At 43.5% G+C, this 19,710-nt stretch overlaps 1 protein-coding gene across 3 annotated transcripts; it reads right to left on the bottom strand.

Annotated features, from left to right (window-relative positions):
• Positions 1-207: 207 nt before the first annotated feature.
• Positions 208-16,217, bottom strand: aff3 (AF4/FMR2 family, member 3). 3 transcript variants are annotated; one of them, XM_037489465.2, is made up of 19 exons: positions 16,020-16,217; positions 14,273-14,317; positions 11,470-11,529; positions 11,215-11,248; positions 11,041-11,098; positions 10,082-10,133; positions 9,512-9,546; positions 9,106-9,319; positions 5,344-7,305; positions 5,101-5,228; positions 4,817-4,979; positions 4,617-4,720; positions 4,424-4,487; positions 3,492-3,628; positions 3,301-3,372; positions 3,065-3,188; positions 2,922-2,971; positions 2,615-2,820; positions 208-2,491 (listed from the first exon to the last, which is right to left on the bottom strand). In XM_037489465.2, the coding sequence occupies exons 1-19, from the start codon at positions 16,089-16,091 to the stop codon at positions 2,370-2,372; spliced, it is 3,702 nt and encodes a 1,233-aa protein (XP_037345362.2). In that variant the 5' UTR covers positions 16,092-16,217; the 3' UTR covers positions 208-2,369. The 3 variants fall into 3 exon arrangements, with proteins under 3 accessions (XP_037345362.2, XP_037345363.2, XP_037345364.2); XM_037489466.2 differs by having other exon boundaries at positions 3,095-3,188; XM_037489467.2 differs by lacking the exon at positions 208-2,491 and having other exon boundaries at positions 2,764-2,820; positions 3,079-3,188.
• Between the last annotated feature and the right edge of the window lie 3,493 nt (positions 16,218-19,710).

Raw genomic sequence — 19,710 nt, 5'->3', positions numbered from 1 at the left:
TGTATTCTTTTATTCGCCCTGGTGGTGGTACTGTCTGGCTCTGAGGTTGTCCTCAGACGGCCCGGGCATACGTGCACAACCGGTCCGTGACGCAGAGGCACGTGCAGATTGAACGAGTCGAGTGTCGTCACGGCGGGCGGTGGACACGGTGGCCCGCTTCGACGAGCTCGCATTGATCTGTCTGAGAAAGGCATCGTTCTCCTTTTGACGGCTTCTACGGTGTTTCTGAGTGAATCCACAGCTCCGTGGATGGAGCCCAGAATGAGCGGAGGAAGACACTTGCCCGGAGCAAAAAGGGCTAACCGACTAGAGCAAAGTGGTCTTTTGTCTCAGTCAGTTTATTTGAAATCAGTGCCTGATTTGATTTAGATGATGAGACACGTGATCTATTGTCTCTTATTCATTTAAGGCAACCGTGGCACGTTTAGGAAATATTGTGCAAATATTGTGACACAGATGTGCAGCATAGTCCCATACAAGTAAAAGTGGAATACGGTCATAATCCAGGGGAAAGACAAGCGGGCTATAGTTTACAATAAATCCAATTTCACAGAATCGAGAAACAGCAGGATGCTCTGACTCAAGGCTTGCTGTATCCCGCTGAGCAGCCTTATTGGTTGTTCTCTGTTGCTATGGCACCAGACATCGGATGCTGAAATTACATGCGCGACGGTGCAGCAGGAAGTGGTTGCGGTGATGGAGAGTCAGAGAATGATTGATGGTTGTGTGAGTGGGAGATATCTGCTTAATCCGACCCAACAAGTCGGATTCACACACTGTCACCCAAGCCTGTAGTGTGTCAGGGATATGAACGTCAACCTAAAACTAAACGAATACTAATTTGAACCATTTGAACACATCGTTTGGGCTAAAAGTTACAGTTGCAGCTGCAAAATGTTGGCAATCACAAGACTGTGAGTGTGTAAATGAATTGATTTATAACTTCACTGCCACAACTATTTGTGTATCTTGATTCATTCATTTATAAATTCCTATAACAATCTTTGGTTCTTTTAGAATAAGTTACTTAATGTATCCAGGTTTAAATCTGGAGTTAACCCAAAATCTTAGTAGTACAGGGTATGAGACTTCTCAGTATCCTGGAATTCTGATAACATCAGGAATACGTTTAAACATCCGGGACTTTAGGGGTTCACCCAATGTTATGAATATAACATTATGAGAATATTAGAAATCTAACTTTCCAATGACGGTTAGGAGTAAAACATTGTGAGAATGTTAAGAAAACAAATTCCTGTCAATGTCTTTTTTTCTAACTGATTATGAAAAATAATACTCAACACGTCTTTATGTACATTTTTTTGTTGATGTGTTGGCACCCTGAACCATCAAGATTAAGCTCTCTGCCGGTTCAGAGCTGAGACCAGCAATGTGACTGGAGGGAGAATTTAGGTATGGAATGTATCAAAGAAAAGGGAGAAGAAAGATGTCACCCCAAATTATTAACAGCTATTTACATCAATCTGTGTGGGCTAAAAGGCACAAAAAATAATATTTCTCCTTTACAATAATTCAAGACATATTTACAAAATGCAAAACTCATTCAAATATGCGACAATTAGGATGAGTGTAGAAGATGGATTAGTGGCATTAGAATGCTGTAAGACGCTAAACATTTCAAATGCAAACTCCTTAACCCAAGACAAGACATTTACCAATAAGTTAGTGATATCAACTTCATTAATTAAAAAACACAATGACATATTCCCACATTCAGAACAGACAAAAAATATATTTTTTTCAAAATAGGAACCTTGAATGTCAGCAGACTCACCAACATGTTATTTCTTTTTCTATGAACAGAAAAGCCAACAAATATTGCACAGTAAAAACATGTAAACGTAAAAACATAAAGAGATTTCTTGTAAAATAATTAATTGAATGCTTCATTGGAAAGATGCAGACACTTTTCTTTGTAGAAAGTGGAATATGATTGACTGCTCTTTTTCTTTGCATCTTCTCCTGCTTTGGCCCGAGATCAACGGGCTGCTGGATAATGATTTATTCCAGTATGAAAAAAAGGCTTCACATATGCACATACTGCTGAATTCAACGAGAGTCTCCTTTCTGTTTGGCAAACAATTAGAAATTTCAAATCCAAAGCTCAGTTAAATCAAATGATGAGGAAAAGCTGCCAGTGTCACCAGTGACAAGTTGAAAGACTGTTTCTTCAGAAGGCTTTGCACTCAGTAAATACCCCAAACTCCCACGGGGATCGTCAGACTCCATTTTGGGGATTTCAACCAACCATCAAGCTTAGAAAGTATAGGTGCTGTCCTGTCAGCTGCATAGAGATCCAGAGTTGTGTCTCTTCAAAGTGAGACAGATACTTGTAAATCCTCTCCTTGTTAGTTAAGTTTGGCACTGATGCGTATCCACTGAAGAGCCTGTCTGGTGTATTGGACGGCGTGAGCGATGCTACTGTGAAGAGTCAAAGGCCCAGACAAAGTATTCAAGTAGTTGAAGAACTCTGCAATGAAAAAAAACAAAGTGCTCTCAAAACCTCCCACTATCGTCAGTGTTCAAAAACATCCATTTTACGTGTGTGGCTTATTTTCATGTGAATCTATGTTGCTCAGGGGAGCTTCTATACCTTTATTCTCCATTGTGAGGTTGTCTGCCACCTCCCAATACTCGTAGCTGTACAGGACACTGTTGGTAATGTTCAAATGATTTGCTGCCATCTGGTGGATACGTTGGGGAATGCTTATAAGGGAGGAGAAGGCGCTGCCCCCGTGTGACCCCCGTCCGAGGTGTTTGGCAGTGGGGGAGAGCGAGGAAGGGGGTGCTCCTGTGCTCCTGGTGGAGAAAATGCACGGACAACAGTGTGTTAGTGACCAATGGCCAACTGGTTGGTGGAATGAAACAGACATCATGTAATACAGTTATTATCCACCTACTTCCCAGAGTCACTCCAACAGGGTGGTGTAGAAGGCACTTTAGGAGAAGTCTGTAAGGACACCATGAACCAGTCATCCAAACCCAGACGTTTAAATTGTACCGAAAACAGTCAAGAAATCTCTGTATGAATGCCTTTATGTACCTGGAACGTCAGACCTGTTTTTGGATGTACCTTAAAGTAGTCCAGCAGAACTTTGGAATACTTAAACGCATGGTCCTTCTTTAAACGAAACATTTGCCAGTAAAGGAGGGCAAGGCATCGGAAGCTGTGGAAAACACAAGCGCAAGTCTCAGAGACTCAGACGGAGCCACAAATCATCATCCAAATGCGGGTCCTTTCAATACGATGATAGATGTGGCGTAAACTGGCATACGCACCACAGAACGGCCAGCTGCTTGTCTTCCTGTCTCGCCCCGGGGCCAGAGTGGCTCTTCAGCTTCATTGCATACCTTAAGACACATGGCTGTTACCAATGGCGTTGCAGCTGATATAGGTGTGCACATGTCTGACAGTGTATGCTTTTTTCTCTCAATGTTTGTATCTGCTTGTGCATGAATGAGCAGCTCACCTAATCAGCTCCACTGTCTCGGAGTACATGGTATAAGGAGACTTGGCCTCGAGTGGCCCTTCCTCCATTGCTTTCCCACATTCCATAAAGGAGAGGGCAGCGTCCACGTAATTCACAGCCTTCCCCAGCTTATCCACCTGGATAAAAGACACCCAAACAACAGGTAAGGAGAAAGTATTGAAAGGAATGTTGTCATAGCCTCAATAAGCCGGCATTAGCTGAGAATGTCTTTAGCTCTTTGTAGGAGAAAGATTGGTTCAGAAGGTGTTTAGCCTGAAAGCTCTAACCCAGCTCTATCGAAGGTCACTATAACAACCGTGAGGCCCCTGCTCTTTACCACTAGCTTGCATCATTCTGCCTTCAGAAATAAACTTACTATTTCAGTTGTATCAAAAATATTCTATAAGTGAACGTATCTACTATTTCTTAGACTAATGCAGCATCCTGGTGGTCCTGCTGGTTCACCTAAAAAGACAGTAGTTTTTTTTTATTTTTTTTAAAACTTTTCTATTTTGAAACTATAAATGGCCGTGTTTAAAGGCTTATCAAATGTATGAAACATATTTTAAAAGTTGTTAGAAGAAGCACTCCTGGTTTGCCAAGGCATAGAATCGATGTAATACGTATGTAGTTATTCAAACGGTACCTTCATGTGTCTCTGTGAGGTACATTGTATATTCTCTGAAAAGAAATGTGCTGTGAACACCAAGTGGTTTGTGTACTTAATGAGCAAGTAACTGGAGTGTTGCCCAGCTTTACATTTAAGAGAGCAAATGCTTGTTTTTCCCTTAATGTCGGAGTATTATCAAACATTGCATCTGATCACTATAGGTGAAGCCAGAGCTTCCTGGGCTTAACAATCATTGCACAACCTCTCAGTTTTGCTGCCCTGTCCTTGGCGATTCTTATTCAGATGACCGGCAGGGACTCACCATCGCGTCTGCCCGGTGCTTCATCCTTTTAGCTTCGTGTAAGTAGTACTCCGCATGGTGGGCGCTAAGATGCACAGAAATACAGAAAGATAACTGCAGTGCAGTAGCAGTGTGTTTGTCACAAGTACATCAGAAATCACAAGAGAGTCTGGTAAGGCTCTATCAGACAAACATTACGTGAATTGGGGCTCACGTTTCGCTGTTTGGCACGGCCCCCCTGTGTCCTGCGGCGCCCCAAGACTCGGATGGCGGTTGGGGCTGTCTTGACACTTTCACACATTCCCCCTCCATCTTGGGCTGTGTAGTGAACAGGCACAAAAAATAGGTGAAATGAACCAATAGGCTGTGAGGAATGAGGTCAGAGCGATCCAAAAAAGTACTTCTCTGTTTCACCTTTATAGCAGAATCTCGATTCTTGTCTCTGTTTTTATGGACATGGACGTGGAGCTGCTCTGAGGTCTTTGTTTTGAGGGGGGGCTTGGTGGACTGAGGGCTGTCGGACAGTGGAGAGAGGGGAGACAACGGCCTCTTGCTGTCCAAGTACTCCTCCAAGTACCTGCAAGTATACACACACACACACATGCACACATATGTACAATGCACTCCTTACATGTATTAGAACAATATCGCTACACACTCGACTGTGAAACACAGTGCCGTGTGCGCTGTTATTTTACCCGTTGTGCACGGTCTCCGTCACAAAGTTGCGCTCCGCGGCCTGAGGTACGGGCTCCTTCTGGCCTGAGAGGTCCTTCGCAGGGGGAATGCTCCTCTTGCTATCTCTGTGTGACACACCATTCTCCGACTGGTCACACACAAACACACACGCTTTGAAGAACAAGCCTGTTTCAATGCTAAGATATGAATGAATGAAAGCCTGCACGTTCGACGCGTCAAATGCAAATGTACGCGTCCTCTACCTTGCGTTTCCTTTTGCTGTCTTTCGACGCGGTCTCAGGGACGTACAGGTGTTTCATGGCCTCTCTTTGCTTGTCCTTCGAGGATGATGGGAACGAAGAGGAGGAGGGCTTTTTAAGGGTGGAACTGGTCGTGGTGTCCGGGACCCTTTTGAGAAGGCAGAGGTCTATCTGCACCACCAGATTTCTAAGCCCTCGCTGGGAAGGCGCTGTAGTTTGTTCACCTCGCCCGAATGGGACCAAGGTGTAGAGTTTTTGCTGCCCCTCACCTGAATGACCCGAGGTGGGTCCTCTGGGGAGCACGACTTTCGGCCTGTCTGCACCGGACCTGCCGAGACTTTGCCGCCCCCTCTTGGGGAGTCCCTTGTAAGAGGTGGAGTCTGCTGGAACTTTGGTGATCGGAGCCTGATATTCAGATTCTGAATCAGAGTTTGGAGCGGAGAAGACAGAAGGCGAGGTAGGTGGTCTTTGAGGAGTTGGCGAACGTGACGGAGGCGGTGACGGGTCTTGCTGTAACTCTCTCTCTTCCTCACTTCTCCCTGCTCTTTTTGCCCTGCTCTGATGGTGCGAGTCCTCTTTGAGGCGGTTCTGCTCAGTGTTGGTTAGCAGTCTCTCTTTGGCCAGGACTGTCTGCCATTCACACTGACGTTGCTGTCCCCTTCCTCTACGGTTTCCTCTTGCTGCCTCCTCTCTCCTCCTCTGCCTCTCTATCACTCCCTCCTCCTCCTCCTCCTCCTCCTCTTCTGCCGAACTGTGGATCCAGGGACGTCTCAGGAGCTGCTCCTCCGCCAGCCTCCCGTCTTCCTTTCTCTCCTGTTTCCCTTGTTGTTTTTTATGTTGTCTGTCTTCTTTTCTCTTGTGTTCTGACCCCTTTTGGGAAAGATGATCTCCTATGAGGACTACCTCCTGCTCCTTGGATTGAGGTTTCTTCTGTGTTGTTACAGTATGATTAACACGCACAGAAGTTGGGGCTGTAGCGTCTGAAGACCTGGCCCTAGGTTTAAGGCTGAGGTTAGATCTACACCTCAACCCAGTATGATTATGATTAGTTGCAGATTTTGATTGAGGAATATGACCAGATTTGGTTTCACAACTAGTTGGAACTAAGTGTCTTGATGTTTTGGAGCTATGATGTGAGCTTGATTGAAACGAAGGCCTGGGCTTGTGGTTAGGGTTGTGTTTCGATCTGCTGTTCTGGTTTTGATCAAGATGTGATGTGTGTTTGGGAGCCTCAGAGAGCGGTTTAGAACTAGGATGAAAGTTCAACTTGGGTCTAGATCTATGTTCGTGAATCTGGTCACAGTTTAAAACAGCAGACGTCTTGGGTTTGCTTTGGTCTTGGTTCTGTGTGGGTCGCGTCTTGGGCCTGTGTTGGTGAGTTGGTTGAAGATAACTGCTGCTTGTGGCTTTGCTCTTTGTATTGGTTTCAGGCAATGGGGTAATCCATGACCGGCTTTTTGTCCTGTGTGAATTGGCTGTTGGGTTAGATTGTGTTCTCTGAACAACTGGGCAGTGCCGGACCCTGGAAGGAGTAGGTAGGCCTGGACTGGGGCTTCTTGGAGGGTCTCTATGGATAGGACTAGGGCTACGGCTGGCTCTCAGGCTCCCACACGGACTGGGGCAAACACTTGGAACTGGACTGGGTATTGGGCTGGGCCCGGGGCTTGGGCCGGGACTTGGGCATGAGCTGGGGAATGGGCTGGGGCTAGGGCAGTAGCTATAACCAGGGCTTGGTAGGTGGCTGGTGTTTTGGCTGAAATTGAACTGTGGGCTGGGGATAGGGCTTTGGCTCGGGCTGTATTCCTGATTGCTGTCCCAGGACCTGGCTGGAGACGGCGCTCTTTGGGTGTGGGGAGAGGGAGGACGTCTTGAAACGCTGTGCACTTGGTCACCGGTGGAAGATTTTCTCCGGGGCTTTATCAGCCATTCGTCCAACTGCCACTGGGCTGCAGAGGGGTGATCAGTCTTAAGAAATCACAGAAGAATAGAGAAACAAATATTAATTAGAGACTAGACGGACTTCAAAGTAATCTTTGCTAATAGTGAAGCTTAATGCACACCTTCAATTTCTTTAACACAGGTGTGGAGTAGAGTTATACAGTTCAAAAGCCCAGAGTTTATAAAACTACAATTCTGACTACATTTGATGAGTCTATTTTCATATTTGAAAATAAAATATATTTGAAGTGACTTCATAAGAAATACATGTATGCAGGAAACATACAGTATGTATCATAATTCAAAATGTGATCATTTCAAAGTTGAAACATCTCAATAAGAGGAGTAACCTAAGTTCTTAAACATGAATACAAACATAGTGAAGTAGCAGAACAATTAGTAAGTCAAAATTGTGCTTAGGTATAGGAGATAAGTATATGAACTTTGGTACCTTCCTGCACTGTATATATGAAACACCAGTTCATAGGTAACATGGTGCAAGCAGAGACCTTGAATGAGGTTAGGCATGACAAATATACCACGATATTCTTTCATTGCAAGGAGCCATTTGAAGTGCTCGTAACAAATCCCTGACCCAGCCGCTGTTAAAACAAGTGGAACTCTAGATGATGACTCACGTCTAAAAAGTGTGGATTCACTAAAAATTCCAACTAGCATTTTACACTCCTTACAATAGCTCACTTTCTACATGGTCTCACAGTCCACATATGTTCTTATAGTAGTCAACCCACATCAAATTATGCCTAATGTTTGCTTAACAACTGGCTTGGCAACCAAACATTAGTTTTTCTACGTAAAAAAACACACCAAAAAAACAAACAAATACAAAGAGTATACTCACAGCTGGAGAGCAACGTTCTTTCACTCTCTCTCTCGTTCCTGTTTCTCTCTCGCCGCTGACCAGGAACTAAATTCAACCTCTCCTCCTCAAGTCAAACAGTGACCCCCCCCCTCCCCACGTCCCTCGCCCTCTTTCCAGAGAAGACACTGCATCTCTTGTACCGTCTTGACTGCTCTCCCTCCTTCCTTTCTAGCCCTCCCTCTTTCTCTCGCTACCTGGAACTCTGGATTCGCTGCTTCCATAACACCAACCCCCATCTCCTCCTCGGGAGACATTTGAACAGTCCACGTAAATGAAAAACACATGGTGTGCCGGCCACCCCTCCGCATCCCCCATCCCCCACCCCAAACACTCCACTCCCTCCCTTTCTATAGGGGCCCAATGTGGTGCATGTCTGATAATACAGACTGTGTTGTACAGGGCTTTCCATTCATAAAAGATGTGCAGGTTTACACTTCATTACCCACGTAGCACACGGCTCAACCCCCATAATGCATCACACCCCCAAAACTCCATTCTAGCTATCAGCGACAAGTCACCAATTCAATTCTTATCTGAGAAAATGACATACAAGTTGTCTAGAACCTTTGTGTGCACTGATGTTCTTTTTAAGCAAGGGTAACTCTGGTTGTAGATGTCAACATAAGATCAAGTCTTGATGACTTGCACCTCCCGAGGGCTTTTCTCTTTAAGACTGGACTTGTTGACATGACACCCAGGCACTAATTCCCAACGCTAGCTCTGCCCCTCAACACCCTCCTCCTCTTCCTCCTCTCCAACTCACAGTCATTCCTCATTCCTCTGTCCCTCTCCATACCTGCCGTCAAAAAATGCCTAAAGGCCACCACTCCCTGTAGAGAATTCACCCGAGGGCGCAAAGCACCGGAGGAGGAAACACACAGGCGAGGCATGGTGAGAGAAGATAGTGAGCAGAAGAAGAGGAGGCCGTAGCTCGGCACTGGTACCTCCTTGCTGTTGCATGGTGGCTGCGTGTTGGCAGGGGACGCAGGATCCGGGTGAACGTCTGGGCTGTGGCCGGGGCTCCGGGAGCAACGGCTGCTGCTGCTGCTGCTGCTGCTGCTGCTGCTGCGCGACTCGACGCTGGAGCTTGAGCATGAAGAGTCCGAGCTGGAATGTCTCACTCGCCTGCCATGTGTGTGCGCTCGCTGTGCTGACAGGCTGTCAGTCAACACACACACACACACAAACATCAGAAGGGTCAGCGTATGCGCACAGTGAACCGCACACACACACACGCACACACAGGGTCCGACAGATGTGGCTGTTAATCATACAGATCAACTTTACGTACAAGTGTACGCACAAAGCTCATTTCAACAATATGCACACGTGATATTTGTAATTAAGTACCTGTGTACATCCAAGGAAGCTGACTCACGAGTTGCCTTCAGGGACACATGCCAAAGAACAAAGAAAAGAGACTTATCACAGAAAGATCTACATCTTGCTACACTCAAAGTGTTACTCCTTCTCCTCTTCAAGTCTTATTGTCCTTAGCAGCGAGTATCAAAACTACTCTTAAGTGAGTGGTAGTTGATCAAAACTGCATGTGGGCGTGTGTGTGCAACACAACCTGAAAGAATGTAGGTCAAACTACATAGTTACTTAGTACACTACATAGTTATAGTCATTATTTCTCTGTCATGCCAAACATTTGGCCCATCCCACTTGAGATTAAAATGCACTGCTATCTTCACTTCAGTCATTTTTTAGTCGCATAATAAATGCTTTTAGGTATGTTCAAGAAGATATTTATTTAAAAAAAACTGTACATTAAAAAAATAAATCTACCAAAAGCTTGAAGATCATCCACATGTTACACTCATCATTTAGGCTTTCTTCCCTTTAACTCATTGTCTTTGAGTATGATCCACATGGGCATTAACAACAAAGAAATGTTAGTATAGAAGAGTCACTTACCCTTTGAGTGTCATCATCATCACTGCTCAGCTTCAGGTCATCAGCGAGCATGCTGTAAGCAAAGAAAGACACACAAAAGATGCAATGTTGTACATTGAATCACTAGTACTTTTAACAAAGATTCACTGATTTAACCTTTTCTCCCGCAGAACTAAAACTGAGCGTACCTCGACTCAGCCAATAGCGATTATCTATTACCAACGCTCTCTTTTTCAGAAATGTAAAAATCTACATAAATCACTGTGAGTCACTCTGAGATCATTTTCATCTACAATAGCACATTACCTGGGAATGTTGCAAATATGTATAGTTGCAGTATATTTACGTATAAACTGTGGCCAGGTACCAAATGTGAATAGGTTGCCTTTCTCCCATTTGACTGTAGGCTCCGTTACTCAACTGTGAAACCGTTTCAGTTTATTTGATATCAATCAAGTCTAATTGGCCTAAAAATAAGTTGTGAGCTTAGATCAAGCCATTACATCGTGTCTGCACACCAAGCGGATCCTTATCATGTGTCTACTGAAGCCCTAAACAGACCAAATTCGGGCTCTCCGAGGGCCATTTGCATTTTAGTGTCAGCCACCGCAATTTCCTACACCCTTGGCACACAGAAACATTTTCAGTGGGATTACAACTCTGAACATGTGTTTCACAGTAAAACAGAGAGGATGTAAAGAGAAAACATCCAGGAGCACATCAGTCTCAACTGAGAGCTTTCAGGAATGTCGTCTGACCTTTGACCTGACCTTTGTTATGTAGCTTGAAACACTGAGTTGACTAAGATTATATGTCTATTTCCCTTCACTCACGTTAATGCTTTTCTCTGTAGCCACACTAACAATAATGTTCATGATTTCTACCTTTCAACAGCTGTTGAGAAGAAGACATAAATCATGTGTGTGATGAATTATATTGTTTGATGACCTGTGGATCATGTTTCCTCATTAGCCACTTACGATTTGTGAGGTGCCACGCGAGGGTGATGGGTCATTCGCAGCTGAACATCCCCCCGACCTCAGGAGAGAAAGAGAGAGAAAACGTATATAAAACCAGGCAAAAAAAACATAAATCAACTAATTGTAAAAAGGTATTGCAAATATCAGACAAGCGGACAGTGAGTGAACACATACTTTGTCTTTGTGGTGCAGCTGGTAGTTTTGCTTCCTTGGAAAGAAGGAAAGAAAATGTGATAATGATGGTGAGTAAAATTATTTATTTACATGTCTAAAAGAGTACTCAGATTTAGCAATGCATAACAGTATAACATTATTGGGCAGGTAAATTTCAGTCTAAATTGAAGACCAAATTGAATCTGATAAAGTGACATTATTTGAGGTAATTCATCAAATTCCCTTGTGAAGCCACAAAGGTTATAACGTACATACCTTAGGGATGTAGAGGATTCGTTGGGCCTGGTCACCCCCTGAGGCTTGCTGGGTCATGTCCTGAGTAACAGAGAAAGGGGAATTCATGATTGTTGTTCTTCACATGCAGAAACTCGGGACCACCTAAATCTGTCATTCACACTTTCTTTATTTTCTTTAATTTAGGAGCAAATTATCTCTCCCATTTGGATTAACACACATACAGCTCAGCTACAGCTGACACTCTTTATCAGCAGGGTTCTGTCCCCACCAGGGGGAGTGTGACAAGATATAAATAAGGGTTAGTCCATTTACTCCATTCCATTTTCTATACCCACTCTATCTTAGAGGGTCGTGGGAAGGGTCAGTCTCAGTGTGTAATGTTGTTTGTAGACCAGGAGATGTATGTTGGCAGGGGAGTGTGCACTTTGCCACTGTGTCAAGATTTTTGAGAAATTATTTATTTTATATTAATCTGCACATGTATCTATTTTCAGGTATTTCAAGAATCTGCTATACTTACATTGTTTCTCAGCGCTTTACTCTTTCATTGAGTGAATTTGTCTGTGTTCACTAAAGTGATCAGATTAAAGCTCCTGGCCCCATTTGTTGGTGAACCAATTACATAGTAAAGGCTAAAAATGTAATCCAAATTCAAAGACATAATTTAGCATCCCAAGAGAACCGGCCTGAGTACCAATTGTCTGTTGAGTTTCTAAAAAAATGCATAATCAGCGAGCCAGAACACAAGTTGGTTCATCAAAAGCCTCGTTGTGTGAAGCGTGACAGCGATACAGGATCTGAACACCTTCCAACCTCCAGCTCCTTTGTTGGTCACCGCTGTGACAAACATGTCAGCCTTCCCGAAGGCCAAAATAAATGTGTCATTTGGACTGAAAGGAGAGTCATGTGTGAAAATAGCAGGTGGTTGATTGACAGATAATTATTTAAAAATACATTTGGTAGGTGATTATTTGTTTTTACACACTTACAAAAGACAAATGGGGGTTTGCTGGTTGCAATCTCTTAAATGTGAAATTTAATTGTTTTCCTTAATCTATTATCAAAATGAATCAGTTCACACTATTTAAATATCAGCGATATGTGCTGTCTATGTCATATATGAAAATCTACAGTATATGTAATCATTTCTAGGATTATTTTTGGACACTTCACACATTCAAGATTAATGAAGACTGTACAATTACAGGTATATTTAGCCAAATATGAACACCTCAACTACCCATCCTGCAAAGTGTATGGTGTCGCACACACAGCACATGTGGCGAATGCTCACACTTCAGCGACAGGAATGTGTCACTGCTCCCCCTGAGGGAAGACTTAAGTGATTACATATGATTGTACACCTGGCCAATTATGAAAATTGATCTTCTTGTTTGTTCTCTCTTCGCACGGTACTCAAGAGGAAGCCCGCCTCGTGAAGAGAGCTCTGAAACCGCAGCGCCCCGTCTCTGCTTCAACTCTGATTCAAATCTCTGTTGATTAGATTGCCCGCAGTCACACTCAGACAAACCAGACCTCATGCATTCTGACAAAATGGCCTGATTTTGTAAAATGTTGAGCATGACCCTGGTCTTCAGCTGTGCCATGATGTGGAATCGAGGGGGTTCAGTGTGTAATGAACATGTGTGTGACAATCATTGTCTGAGTGAGACGACGCTGGCAGAAAGGTCACGTTTTATGAGCTGGGATGTCATGGGACACGTGTGTGTGTGTGTGTGTGTGTGTATCTGTGGTCTCAGTGTTGCTGTGGAATAAAATAATGCAACATTTTGGAGAATACACTACCACTCATGTCCTCCACTGCCATTTTTACACTTTATTGTTTGTGTGAACACTGAATTTAAAAGGTTTAGCCGTGAGTGTAGTTGTAGTTTTGCCTCATTGGCAGATTATGTTACTTTCGAAGAGCTAAGCTAGCTGTTAGCCGTGTTTCAAGTCGTTATAAATAGCAAACCATTTCTTTATCTTGAGTCTACTAAAGGGAATGTTCCCACTCTAAGAAATCTAAAGGTACTGATTAGATGACACATCCTTCATGAACCCGGCAGGTGAATGTGCTTAGCGTCCTCCTCTTCACTCCTGTCATCCTCTACACAGTAAGCCCTAGAGGGGAAGTGTTTCCTCTCTCATCCTTTCACTTGGTTATCCCTGCTGCAGTCACCAAGGACACAGCGCCAGCCCTCACCCCTTTCCTCCTTCAACAACAACATGTCTCCCAGGTGGAGCATTATGGCTTTCTATCTTCCTTTTGCACCGCGTGTTTCGTACCTCTGATCTCCTCCCCCCCCATGTGCCCCACACTGGTGACAGACACATTGCACATGACACATAAAACACAAAAAACAACATGACAGAAGAAACAGGTAGAAACCTCAAGGCAACCTCGTTACCTCAAAACCTTCATTAATTGAGTCGTAGATCTTTGGTTCATGTCATTATTTCTCAAGCTTTGTGCTAATCAATGTATGGATTATGTAATGGATTTACTGCATTCCTCTGCGTTGTAGCTTTGTTTAATTATGACACCTTTTACAATTTTAAGCTATTGTGTTTTTATTTCATTAAAATGAAGATCCAGGCATTATTGATCATTATTATATGAAATTTTGTCAAATACCAGTTTTAAATGGATCAAACTTTGCCTAAGATTCAATCATGTGCAAATTCCATAAATTGTCCCCCGGAATAAGATTGAAAACATTTAATGAGAGACAATTGTGAATGACATGTGACATGTTCACAGTCACACTGTTACAGCAGTATCGCTACTGTGCTGTTGCAAAGAAAAGCAAGTATTTACCTCGAGGATTTCTTTGGCACAGCTGTTGTGTTGGCTTCTTGTTACCTGCGTAGACAGAAGAAAGAAGTTATGGTCAACGAGGACAAAGTCACGGGAAGTTACAACACAAGTTCAGTGTCAACTAGACAACCTTATTGTAGCATCTTACGTTAGTGTGTGTCTCTTCTCAAATCCACCAGCAGATACTGTGCACATGTACACGTACACACAGCTCATTGACTCATTCGTTTCTTTCACATGTCGTTTACTCAAGAAGTGAACTTTTCAGTCCCTCTCACAAGGATGACACACACACACACACATACACATGCACACACACACACACACACACACACGCACACATAAAAACACTGTTCTGCTTCCCGCCTTTTTGCTGAAAGATTCCCAACTGTGTGTCAAACTTTACTGTAAACCGCTCCCTCTCTCTCTCACACACACACACACACACACACACGCACACACACACACACACACACACACACAGTGTGTAATTGTGAGAGTTAAAACGAGCTTGTTGATGACTCATATCTTAGAAATCACAGCTGCAGATGATCAGACGGATGCAGATTCTCTGTTTCCATCCGCGTTAGGCAACCCGGCTCTGCCTGCGCCACGTTTCTCACATTGGAACAATTCAGCTCAGAATTCAGATTCACCTCGTTGGCCCGAGGGCAGCGAAGCCTGCGAGATAAGGGACGGGTCCTCTACATTACTTGATGGAACTGTGTAGGTGCTTTCCATTTTATTTGCGTGTTTCATTCTGACTGGGAGTTTTGCATGAAAACGGATCTTTTTTTTGGGACCAAAAAAACATTTTTTCCTTGAGTTTCACATTCAAAATACTAATCACACTCATTACATTTGTTTGGTTTTTGGTTGACTTTTCTACGGTTCTGAATTTCTTTACAAACCTCTTCTGCTGTTCAGGGTTATGGAGACTCTTTAACTTCTAACATTCCTTTCACACGTTATATGCTATTTCCTTTTGGTGATTTGCTTATTTCTCATAGGCCTCACTCTGTCTTTTGTGCCATCTGTACAGCATAAGTATGCGCAGCAGAAAACGTGTGGAGTGTAGGGAACCATCTCTGGTTGCATGCATGGCTCACTAAGGTCAACGTCTCAGTGGCTGAACTCTTACGACTGCAGATGGAAAACGGTGTGTGCAAAAAATGTTTACAGCCACAAAGCATTTCAGGGACTGTAAGGACTAAATGAAAAACGTAAACACAGACAGACAGTATTTTACCTCCACGCTGCACAAGCAAAAGCCACGCCTGCTTCCTCAGGTTGACTTTACATGTCCATTAGAAGAGATATGATTACGAGCAATCAGTTTCCCATGTCCATGTACCCACTGGCACCCCGGGCTACAGCTCTGGTGCAATACCCTGATGAGTTCACTCCCCCAGGGCCAAACAAACCACAAGCCATCATAACAAGCATCAATGAGAGCCAGCTAGCCTGCACCACCTGTTACATTCGGAAATCATCAGCAATTAACTGAAGTTATTCGCAGATTCTATTCATGACTCCCATCTGTGCCTTTAAGTAAAATCGCAAATAGTTTTAATCTGTCAACTTAATCCCCGAGGAGAGGGGGCGCAGAGATACACGACTCTCATTTCATGTCGGAAAAATTTTGTGACTTTCAGAAAATGCGCCCCCCCCCCTGAGCGAGAACCATATTCCACGACTCCCTCAGAGCAGTTTGATAAGCAGCGTGTAATCCGTGCCTTTCTCTCACCTGAGAATACGCGCATCTGAGTAGAAAACCCACGATGGAAAGTTTCCCTTTGCCCGCGAGCACAGTAGGCATGGTTCCTGGGTGTTCAGCGCTGTCCTCCGGTGTCCATGCCAGTGAGGACTTGCGTCGACTGCTGCGGATGCGGTGCCCTGCGCGTGACGCTCGCACACCGGCTCGCACACTGCCGGAGAGAGTCCGTGTGTGTCACCGGGAGGGAGGAGGAGGAAGGGGGGGGGGGGACCGGAGTGCGATGTGGGCGGTCCGGTGACGTCACGGATGACACACAGTTTACGCAAGGGGACATCGGGACACGGAGCGCCACCGCGGACCTGGCACCGTTTTATGGGCCTGAGGAGGACGTCAGAGCCGCAAAAATACGACGGGACACTCGATGGTGTGAAGTCCGAGTTTCCCAAATTCATTTGTTGGGTCATACGCCAAGGAGGCATATTCCACGTGGATACAATATAGTCAAGAGAAAAATAGAAAGTGTGAAATATTTTCCAAATGTAAAGTTAAATATACACCATATTCGTTTGTAACAATGTCAACATTTTAAGAGCCATTAGGTTTGAAATTATCAAAAGTTTGGATCTTGCACCTTCAATTGTAGACAGGCAAACACCTTTTGTTTGTGCCTTTTTAGCAAATAGCTTGCAGGTTAATGAATTCACTTGTGTTTACAACTTGATGAAGTCCATCACAGCTAGATGTCACTGACCCAACCGGCTGGTACATATTAAATGAATGTCGTCATACATGTCAGTGGTTCCCAATCAGATCTAGGGTATTTTTCAAAGTGCTTGTTTACATTTGTTTAGAACCAACAGAGTAATTGGGTTGATTTTGTTTGTTTGCCATGTCATGAATGAACTATTAAGTCTTCACGCCTGCAGATCCCCCCAAAAAGTACATAGTAACCTGCTAAGGAGGACTGCATGATATGTGTTGTTGACTCTTGAGTTGAGTTTTTTTTGTTTACCAAAAGAAGTTCATATTACTTACAGTGCTGTAAGCATGTTCATGTTTTGTTTGTAGGTTTTACTATTTGTATTTTATTCTCTCTTACGTTGTGTTTTTCACATGTAATACTATGATATTTTTGAACTGTAAAACAGTATTGTGGCTGAGAGGATATTGCAGGCCGATGACTAAATCTTATCACATTCCCTTTCTGAATCTTGGCCTTGCATGCTTGTCTAGTCCATCCATTATTCTGGGTAATACATTTTGGCTTGTGAAGTGGTTTTGGTTTGCAAGGATTTTGCCTTGCCGGGATAAAATATGAGCTGTCTGCCATGGCCTGTATGGCTCTGGGGAGAGAGGAGGCTGAGAGAAGACGAATAAAATGGGCTTTATATATTAGAGCATTGACTGCATTGATTTGAGACATTACGTTTCTTACAACCACATTTCTTTCTGTGTTAAGGAGCTCAAAGGTGTTTAGTGTTTAGCCACGCACTCACAAGAAAAGCTAAAATTCTTGACATATTGTGTGCTGTTGTTATAATCAATGGGTGGTTTTCTCATTGATTTAATAAATTAGCTGGTTTTGTTAGTAAACAAGGTATTCATGCGCACATCAAAATTGACACAAAGGAATTATAGTTCATTTATTTATTATGTAACACCGTATCAACAAATGGTTGTGGCATTACATTCTTATGAGCAGTTAAATCAATAGTGATGAAAGAAAAAAGTAAAGGGTTGTTTTAGGAACATGCTCATCACTGTAGGCCGATGTTTCAGTACTATTTGAATGTTTCTGTCGTCATGCACCAATGGCTTCTTTCTAACACCTGCGCACACTGATGCAATGCAATGCTGTGCTGTGCGAGGCAGAAAGTGGCAGAAAAGCTTCATTGATTGATTCACCCATTGTTTTGCAAAAATGAAAAAATGTTTGCTGGTTCCATGTCAAATGTAAAGATTGAAAGTTTTTCTTTGTTTGACACAATTGTAACAGAGGTTTGTTTTACTTACACGGAGGGAGCGGAATATTGGAAACGCCTCGGAATATAAAACAGTCCTGTTCAACACCACCAAGAGTGACAGTGTCAAAAATACAGAAGACACTATAGCCACCAAGGTAGATTTGAGGGAAAAACTTTTTCAGACCCAATGTGGCTGTGTGAGTCAATGATGCCCTTGAACTGGAGTGACTCACAACATGTCATCCTGATATTACAGCAACAGTCATTCTGTCTGTGAATCTTTGAATGTTTTCTTAAGCTTGCTGTGGGAATGGAGGTATACGACATGCCCCGGGCTCCACCGCCACAGTAGCACCCTTGGTTACAGACCCATGGCGACAGGACCTCAAAGGCACAACGGCATCCCTTGGCGCTGGCTGTTTAGATCACAGCCGGCCTCAAGAGTCAGCTTTCTTGAAAACAGTCCCCCCCACCCCCCTCCCCCCCCCCCAACATCCCCCCTCCCTCCCTCCCATTTCTACCCCTCTCTCTCTCTCTCTCTCTCTTTCTCACACATACACACACGCACCGCCTAAACGAGAAAGATGGAGATGAGTGGACATCTGGAGAGAACGAGTGGGCTCGAGCTACATTTTCTTTCCTGGCAGCATTCTTTGGTTACATTCCAGATTCCTGCAAGTAAAGAGGAAAAGACCGACTATCCGCTACCGCTTTCTAATTAGGTACCCTTATTTTTTACCTTTTTCAATAAATAAAACATTTACTCACACTTAATAGAAAGACAGATAGTTGTGGTGCTTTAAAAAGAACAAGTTGGGGGTTGCCAGGTTGTCCCAACCATTAATAACGACTCATTGAAGTAAAAAGACGGATTGTCCTGCGAGAGGACAATAAGCACTGACCACAACATTACAGCTCAGAACGTGTTCTTGTTAATGGCTTGAACCTGAACCTGTTTTGTAAAGCATTAGTAAATAATAGAATAGCTAATAGCAACAGTTGCACTGTCACATCTTTTCCAAAGCCCAGGTTTTAACTACACACAAATAAACAAATAGATCTTTATTTTTTTCAAATGATATAATCAAAGACACTTTTATATTAACAGGCAGCGTTTACAAATGCAAGTGCTCTTTTGAAAAAAATCGTAGTCCTATTATCATCAGGCAGTTTTAATATTGTAACCATCCTCAACTCTACTAAATTGATTGGAAATCATAGCCAGAAACCATATTCAGATCAGCCGAGTGGGCCGAATGAACCCAATGGTCCCCGGCCCATCGCCACATTGGACTTCACCCTTCTTCCTGCCGGGTCGTCATTGTGATCTCTACACACTCACACCTGAAGCGTTTTTATCACTGCATCCTGCCCGGGAGGATATCAGGTCCCCTGTGACCCACGGGAGCATTCATGCAACCCTGGAAGATATTGGGAGGGGTATGAGGCGAGCAGAGAGGCCCATCTTGTGGTCAAAGTGAGAAGGGACGTGTTGGTCCTCCATTCTCCTGCATTGCTGTGAAATGTATCACTATAATTCTAATTGATAACTATTTGTTATGTTCCCCTTGGCCTCAGTACAAATACAATAAGAAGCCTGGATTATGTATTCTTGTTTAATAAAACCTCCTCAACATGCACATAGTGGTGAGTAGGCCATGGATGATATGATATCTTGTAAAGATACACAAAGCAATTATCATTTTCATTATTGATAATAATTTAGAATGAAATAATGCTGTTCAGTTTGTTCAAGG

This window comes from Pungitius pungitius, chromosome 10, assembly GCF_949316345.1.
Source record: "Pungitius pungitius chromosome 10, fPunPun2.1, whole genome shotgun sequence".
NCBI lineage: Eukaryota > Metazoa > Chordata > Actinopteri > Perciformes > Gasterosteidae > Pungitius > Pungitius pungitius.
Note: the sequence above shows the minus strand (reverse complement) of the source record. Positions and strands in the feature narration are given on the sequence as shown.

What these genes read in the sequence shown, in the direction of transcription:
- aff3 (XM_037489465.2), bottom strand. Translation starts at nt 16,091, where the DNA reads ATGCCTACTGTGCTCGCGGGCAAAGGGAAACTTTCCATCGTGGGTTTT. An exon ending in AAGCAGCTGGCCGTTCTGTG is followed by an intron (nt 3,189 to 3,300) that starts GTGCGTATGCCA and finishes TGTTTTCCACAG; the next exon opens with CTTCCGATGCCTTGCCCTCC. An exon ending in AAACAGGTCTGACGTTCCAG is followed by an intron (nt 2,972 to 3,064) that starts GTACATAAAGGC and finishes GTGTCCTTACAG; the next exon opens with ACTTCTCCTAAAGTGCCTTC.